Source organism: Nanorana parkeri, unplaced genomic scaffold, assembly GCF_000935625.1.
Source record: "Nanorana parkeri isolate BGI_ZX_2015 unplaced genomic scaffold, ASM93562v1 scaffold2916, whole genome shotgun sequence".
NCBI lineage: Eukaryota > Metazoa > Chordata > Amphibia > Anura > Dicroglossidae > Nanorana > Nanorana parkeri.
In genome coordinates, this window is record NW_017309184.1 from 48388 (window position 1) to 56677 (window position 8290).

Genomic DNA, 8290 nt, shown 5'->3' on the forward strand with positions numbered 1-8290 from the left:
TCGGCGCCCCCCCCGCCCCCCCCCCCCCCCCCCCCCCGTCCCAGATATGGCCCGGCAGGAGCAGGCGGTGGACAGGGTCATGCCTACCCGCTTCCTGTGCTGAACGTGAAGGTTCTCCACATTCCTGAGAAGCAGTCACGGGTGCTTGGCGACTTGTGGAGACAAAGAATACAAGTCGCATTCCTACAGGAGGAAACCCATTTCCGTTCCGATTGCATTCCAAGGCTCTCTGACGCTCGTTTCCCATTTGCGTACCACAGCGCAACCCCCGACACTAAATCCCGGGGGTAGCTATCCTTTATAGCTAGAACGGCGGGTTGGCAACATTTGGAGAGTGACGGTGAGTGATGACATGGGGAAGATACATGTTTGTGAAGGGGCGACTCTTCGGCGCGCTAGTCACCTTAGTAAATATCTACGCTCCCAATTCCGACCAAATTATCTTCTTGGAGAAGTGTTTTCTTGCTCTAGGTGAGGTAGTGGAAGGGACAGTAGTGACGGAGGGAGACTTCAACGTAGCACTAGACCCGCAACTAGATGTCTCCAAGAACTCCTTATGCACCCCAGAAATTGCAGGTCACGCAGATGACCTCCTGTTCATATTGACTAAACCCAATATTTCACTCCCAAATTTGATGCAAGAGCTGACAGCCTATGGGGAGGTCTCAAAGTTTAAAATCAACCTACAGAAATCAGAGGCCCTTAATCTCACAGTTCCGATACCCCTCATGTCTGACTTAGTCGAATTTTCCCTTTCGGTGGTCATCCACTTCCATTACCTGTCTGGGGACAAAAATACCGGCATCTATTAATAAAGTGTTCCAGATCAATTTCCCTCCGTTCTTAGTTGCGGTCCGACGAGACCTAGCCAAATGGTCAGGACGCTCACTCTCTTGGTTCGGGAGGAATAGCGTCTTAAAAGATGAATGTCCTCCCGAGCTTGCTCTACCTACTTCAAGCGCTCCCCATACGGGTGCCGACATCATTCCTAAAATGAATCCGCCGGGAATTTGCATCCTTTCTAGGGGAAAAACTGAGCACACAGACTGAATAAGACGATCCCGACAGTGCCCAAAACCCGGGGGGTATTGGATTCCCAGACCCAGTGCGGTACCACGAGGCGGTACATATGGCATGAGCCTTTGAGTGGTGTAATGTCACCTCCAATAAACGATGGTTGCACCTGGAACAAGCCTCCTCCCCCTGGCATTTGGCAGGTCGACTATGGACGTCGACGCCCCTCCCCAGGGAAGTCCTGCAACACCCACTGCTGGGTAACACTATCCATGTCCTCAGAAAGACGCCTGGAGTACTTTCTACAGGTACAACTCAGTCGATGATGGCCCCGGTTATCGGTGACCTGACCTTTGTACCTGGTCTGGAAGAAAAATTATTTGCCCGTCTCCTGAGCTCCAACAAATTCCGGGTAGCCCACTTCTGGCCTACGTAGGACTATATGATACTTGATTGGAGAGGTAGTCGATCACGGCCTGTCCAAAGCTCAGGCGCTTTTGACTCATCCACCAGACTTGTCCGAGCCTGTGTTCCTGGCTAAGTGGGAGAGAGACCTGGGAGCTACTTTCACTCAGAAACCGAAGGATGCATTTCGCACACAAGGCATCCCTGGCGAGTTCGGTACAGGAAACGGGATACAAAATCCTCACAAGGTGGTACTTTGTCCCCACTACACTCCATAGGATGTTTCCTCAATCCTCCCCTAACTGCTGGAGATGTGGTACTGGGAGGGGCTCCATCCTACATATCTTTTGGTCTTGCCCATGCCTCAGAGAGTTTTTGGATGCGGTCCTCGGAATTGTTGAACGACTTACAGGGATATCATTGAATGACAATCCCACAGCAGTACTACTCCACCTGTCCCCGCTCTCCAAGACCCGGTACCGCAGGTCGCTCCTGATACACCTTAATGCAGCCAAGGAATATATACCCTTGTGCTGGAAAAGTACAGACCCACCCACTTAGACTCCGGCTCAAAAAAGTTGACGATATACGAGTGATGGAGAAATTGACAGCAACCCTCCACCACACGGATAGTAGTTTCAGGAAAACCTGGTTCTACTGGCCTGAATTTCTATACACACAGGAGTGTGGGGCCTTGATGTCAGCCAGCCCCTCTGGGGATTCCCTGGGGAAGCCTACTTCTGCTGGGCCATGCGGTGCTATTGATATCCCGACCAACACAGCAAGTCCAGAAACTTCCTTCCGTGCAACCACAGCTCGGACCCATCCGCATGACGAGACATGCTTGATTAGCTCCCATACACATATGCCTGGACCCTACAACCCAGTCGGACCTGATGGGTGAACCTATAGCTACAAGGGCCTCTGGTGGGCCTATCACATCCTTCTGTACCACCTTCCTCCCTTCGCTTATCATTTCAATATTCCTTTCCAGGAGATCTTTTCCTATTTCTCTTTATGTCTCTAGGTATGTCCTAATAGAGCCTAGCTGTTTTCAAAATACGGGTCTTGCTCTTACAGACGGTGCCTGATACCTTACATTACCTACAACTCTGTTATAGTGTGTAAGATGCTCATAATTGACTGGCTGCACAGTTAAGGCGTTTGTGACCCCTATTTGTAATTATTCAGGGCTTTAGTTGCCCTATCTCAGGTTGTCCTTATATTGCCAACAATGCCTTGACTCTGTATGTATGTTGACTGTACTTGTCCTTTTCAGTTGATTGTACCATTGCAAACTTCAAAATAAAGAATTTTAATTTTATTTTATAAACGTTGAGGAGAGCAGTTTTAAATGGATAAAAGTTTTGAGTTTTGTGTCACTAAAGGACAATCTCTTTATTGGATAATTGTATCATTGTATATGTGTGTTATCCGTTTTAACAAAGCAAAGTATAGGTTTGCTTTACCATTCAAACAATGCAATTTTACAAGGTATTGTATTTAAAATGTAAATTTAATATACCCGACTTGCTGGTTCTAGATCGATCACTTCTGTGGTCTTCCTTGGCTTTTTCCTTAGCTGTTTTATCATCACCTTTATCAGATGCTTCATCTTTTAAGCTTGGTGAAGACCTGCCAAAATAAAAAAGCAATCACAAAATGCAGCTGTGACTAAAAAAGTATGATGATGTCTTGAAACACAGGTTAAGTGCTGAAGAATGGCAGATTCATCCAAAGTGTAATTACATTTTCAAGAACATGTTCTAAATATTACAATACAAGAGCTGAGATCTGGTAACTATAATTGATAATGTATAACTTTTATAGCAGCTATGGAACATAGAAAGTCTTATTCGAACCACATTCGAGCCCTATGTAAATATTCCCCCAAAAAAGTAAAAAAATCAGAATAAACGTAATTTCTGCCTTAAATGGGGGTGGTCTGGGGGAGAGGGATAACTAATCAGGCGTGTTAAATTTTATTTAGTCTTCCTTTAATGAGTCCATGACACCCAGATCATCATATATGCACCTCCTCAAGCACCTCATGACAAGTTCTGTTGTAAGAGCTAGTTCACACAATGTCTGAACCAAATCTGCAAATGCAGTGTTTTCTGGTGAGGGTTTTTTTTTCTAGCTTAAAATGGGCCTTCAGGTTCAGTCCAGTGTGTTTGCATGTGTTTCTGATGTGTTTGCATGCATTTTGGTGTGTTCCAGACCAGAGAAATGCAGCATTTTTCCCACCGCAACAGAACGGACTGCACTGGTGTGAACAGAGCCCAGAAATACCATAGGAATACATACGGATGCATTTCAGGTGCGGTTAAATATTGTTTTGGTCCAGACAGTGTAAACAAGCCCTACAGGTATACATTTGAATTTTATTAGTGCCTAAGATGGAGCATCAGGTCATATATTCCAGGTCGAGTGTATATTAGGTGTGCAGTTGTCCTTTAGGGTTTGACCACCTCATCCGAGGACAGCCCTTTCGCACATAGGTTAAGTAATCCAAGTAAATGATGTAGTAGAAAATGCATAAAAATACTCTGCTGCAACACTGCATGGCCACAGTAGTAAAATAAGGAAATATCCTCAGTGGTCCCTGGCTACCCTAGATGTCTAACTAGTCAGACATGCTTTATAAAGCAAAGTACCTCCAACATGCAAAAATGGGAAAAGCAAAGAACCAGGGTATGTAGGCTGGTCGTACCAAGTTCTTTTTTTTTGTTTTTTAAATGCTGCCTTTAGCGACTGTTAGAGCCATGTGAATCTCCCCAAAAAAGTAAGAGCTTTCACAAAGACAGGTGTTTCTTTGAAACTGAAGTGTGTTTTGTTGTAGAAACAGTTAAGTGAAACACTGCTTCCTAAAGTTCTTCAGTGGAAAGACAATCCATCATGAGAAAAATAGGTGGGCTGCCACCTTTTCAAAAAATACAGTAAAATAGTGCTCCATTGAGAGGCATGGTAACAGAGAAACTGTTGGGTTACACTGCCATCTACTGGAGGAATGGACACTGGAAAACATTTTTTGGCCCAGCCCACGAGAACCCCTCCTGCTCCCAGCATACAATAGTGCTTGGTGCAGGAAGTATACAAAGCAGCAAAGTTCCTCAGTTCTATCCTACTTTAAGCAACACATACTCCAGAGGTCATGTCCTGTCCCTCAATCACAGTAAAGAACAATAAACATCCTTACTTTTCATGCTTGTCTGTTGAATGCCGTTGGTCACTGCTGGACGATTTCTCTCTTTTTGGCTCACTTTCTTTCTTTTCTGAAGGTTTCTTACCAGCAGGCTCATTTTTTGCCTACATAGTAAAGCAACACAAATTAACAGAGAAACCATCTACTTAATTAGTTCTGATATTACATTACAGCTTTTACTGCAGATATCAAATTATAAATGCTGCATTTTAATGTTAACCTCTTTTGATGGGGAATTGAAAGGGTTAAAAAGTAACTGCTTTTAATATGGATCCGTCATTGCTACCCACCCTATGCATAAATGTTCCCAATTATGACAAGTTCTAGAACAGCAGTAGACAACAGCAGCTTTCTTCCAGGCATGCTAAGAGAAAATGACCATTTTGTCTGTCACAAGGTCATCATCCTTCACAAGCTGTCATGTCACAGCAGGAAAGGCAGTACAATCTGCTGAAAACCATGCAAACAAGGGCAATGAAAGCCAGCATCACTGCTTTAGGGGTCCTTCTTTCAATTGGAACCTTTTAAGTCTCTTTTCTCTAGTTCCTCCTATAGGCCACGTGTTTATAATTGCTAGTGTAACATTTGGATTGATGGGCAATTCCAACCCCACTAAAAGATTTAGATTTCTTGCTGTACATTTTATGGATATAAAATTATGCTGACTCCATCTTCCCCCTTAATTTTTGTCGTCCTACTGAGTGTTCTTCTGCTTTAACCAGCAACAGTGATTCTATATAAATGTTGGCAAAACTTACAATATGATCATTGAAGCATACCTTGTCACAAACAGGTTAACACTATTCTGATCCATGTTTAAATTACTAACTGTATACTTAGAAGTACTCCCTGTATTGCAACCTTACAGTATTACACATTCATTAATGTTATGCGTTACGTCTAAGCATTTAGTAGGAGGCATGCTGTGTCTCGAATGCTTGCCCTAGTCGTAGCATCACTATGGACATTTGAAACATAAGAGACACTACATCTTGGTCAGGAGCTCAGCTATAAACAGAAGATTGTGATTGGCAAGCATTTTTTTAAAATCGCACCAGTGTATTCATAGAAAGTGTATTGTGGGTAAATCATATGGTCGTTTTGAATGATGAACTAAAATTGTATAGAAACAGATATTTACTTGCATGTGAAAGAATTTGACTGAAGAAAATGAAATCTTTGAACATGCAAGATCACAAAGTGACAACGCTTGAAGCATTTACTTGCTCATTAACTGGTTTACTAATTTTTATATGAAATCTCTGTTTTGGTGGAGTGCTGCAATTGGTCTATTGTTTGATCAATGAATAAGCACAACGGTCAGCATTTGAAAGAGAAGAGGTTAGGGAGGACAGCATATATTTCTTGCAGAAGAGTTTCCATATTTTAAGACCAAGTACGTGCCAATCACCCCGGTCACTTAGCAGAAATGCTAATAGCACAGAGGAGTTCTAAAACAAACTGGAAAACAAGACTAGTTCCTTTTCTGCCCAGCAAGCCATTTTTTTTAACATTTTCTTTTTAATTATATACTTTATTTTAGACCCTATGACATCACTGGGTCTCGGTGCTTCTCTATGCAATAAAGGCAGATCATGGAAGATGGGAGGGGCCTGCAGGGTAGATTCCCGAAACTACCTCAGCACCATGCCTTAGTACGCATAAAGAACACAAACCTGACTCAACCAGCAGGCTGGTTCTTGTGAAGAGTTATGCAAATAGTATTACAATGCCTTGATATGCAAGTATGAGTCTGGAAGAGTGGCCATTCCTAGGCAGACTATTTGCATGCAGACCACCCTATACAGTGCCCATAAATGTAGAGCCTCCATGATTAAAATCCAATGAATGAAAGAGGCAGGCCAAGGAAAGTCAGGCTGTGGTGGAAGAACCTAGAAGATGCTGGATGTCCCCACATGTCCAGAAATGAGGCAGGCTCTGACTTGCAGCAGCTTCCGATACATACTGTGAGAAGTTCACAATATGCAGTGAAAAAAGTAAGCAATTACAGTATAGGAGAGTAGCATGTGCTACTGTGCAAGACTGAAGAGAAGGCAACATTTTTAAGTGATTAGGAAAAAATAAAAAATATGTCACATAAAATAATACTTGCTTTTTCCACTGAAATCATCCTTCCATGAAGCTCCGTTCTGTGTAAATGATTAATACATTTTGTTGCGTCCTCTGAAGAGGACATGGTTACAAATCCATAGCAGCGAGCTCCAGGGCTACGAGCATTAGTTACCACCTTGGCGCCAACAACCTATAAATTGAAAACAGTTGTTAGTCTGCATATTTTATTTATAAGAAAAACTGTGTTGGTTTACTACTTAATTCTGAACACAAAACCACTAAAGCTAACTGAACTATGTGATACATGTGTGTTCTGAAACCCTACATAAAAGGCACCAATCCACAAGAAAATTAGAGTTGGGTACCTGGTAACTGTTTCTAGGAATCTTCCAGGACAGCATCAGAGAGATAGGCTCCTCCCTCCAGAAATAGGAAACATCACCCACAAGATAAATGTTTTCTACCCCGTCTTGTAGAAATTCTAATATCGAAACCAATGTTGGTTTGCCTAAAGTGGTTGTTGGATAATACAAAAAACAAAAAGGACTATCTTCAAAAGGGGAGATAGTCGAAGGGTTAACCAATGATCGGGACAGACCAATTTTGAAAATATCAAATAGAAAACTTTAATTTAGTGTATCACCAACCACCACCAAATAACAAACATAAAATAAAAAACATAAATGATCACTGACTATGAGTCAATTTCATTTAGGGTGGTGGTTATTGACCCAAGTTAGTTATGCATCTTTAAAAATCGAGACCCTACCGTTCATCCGTCTTGAATATCAGTGGCCTCTACTCAAGGTGAATGGTAATTTAAGCACAGGTTGGTTAGATCTGGGGTATCAGGTTGGCCTTTGGGGTATAGATATATACCCCAAAGGCAGATACTGGAGGTCCCGTAATCTGAAATATCATTCACTCTACCAAGGATACAAGGAAAGAATATTCGATGGTTTGGATACACACGAATACCTTGTCCTGCCATCAATTAGAATATCCCCGCATTGGGGATATTGGGGCTACAATGTATCAACAATAATCCTAGGAATATGTTATTTAACCCCTTCATGACTGAGGCCTTTTTTCATTTTTTTGTACCCATGTTATATTCCACATTTCAGGCCTGAAAATTACTTAAAACCCCCCAACATGATATATTTTCTGAATGCCAAGACCCTATAGAATAAAATGGTGGTAGTTGCAAATTTTTATGTTGCGCAATATTAGCGCAACTCCTTATTAAACCCCAATATCTAGTGAAAAATGTAATTAAATGCCCCAAAACACAACAAAATACCCAATTTTTTTAATGTAATATAAAAGATGAGGTTACAACGAGTAAAACGATACCCAACATGCTCAGGTTACAAATTGCGTGCATCCGTAAAACGGCGAAAAACCCCAGTACCCCAAAAAGTCCATAGAAGACGCTTTAAAAGCCCCCACAGGTCATCAATTTAGAGATACCCCAAAATACTGGCTCTAGAATTATTGCTCTCACTCCGGCGTGCGCGGCGATACCCAACATGTGTAGCGCGTTCGTCGTTTTCATATGTAGGCGCACCCGACGCGTGTTTACGTGGCGAC

At 42.4% G+C, this 8290-nt stretch overlaps 1 protein-coding gene across 1 annotated transcript in view; it reads right to left on the reverse strand.

Annotated features, from left to right (window-relative positions):
* Positions 1–8290, reverse strand: part of LOC108802522 (scaffold attachment factor B2-like) — a 78823-nt gene that overhangs the window by 41555 nt on the left and 28978 nt on the right. Inside the window, exons 7-9 of the mRNA XM_018574384.1 lie at positions 6738–6887; positions 4619–4728; positions 2945–3054 (exon numbers count right to left, since the gene is read on the reverse strand). Coding sequence (XP_018429886.1) covers positions 2945–3054; positions 4619–4728; positions 6738–6887 — 370 coding nt within the window. The remainder of the gene's footprint in view (positions 1–2944; positions 3055–4618; positions 4729–6737; positions 6888–8290) is intronic.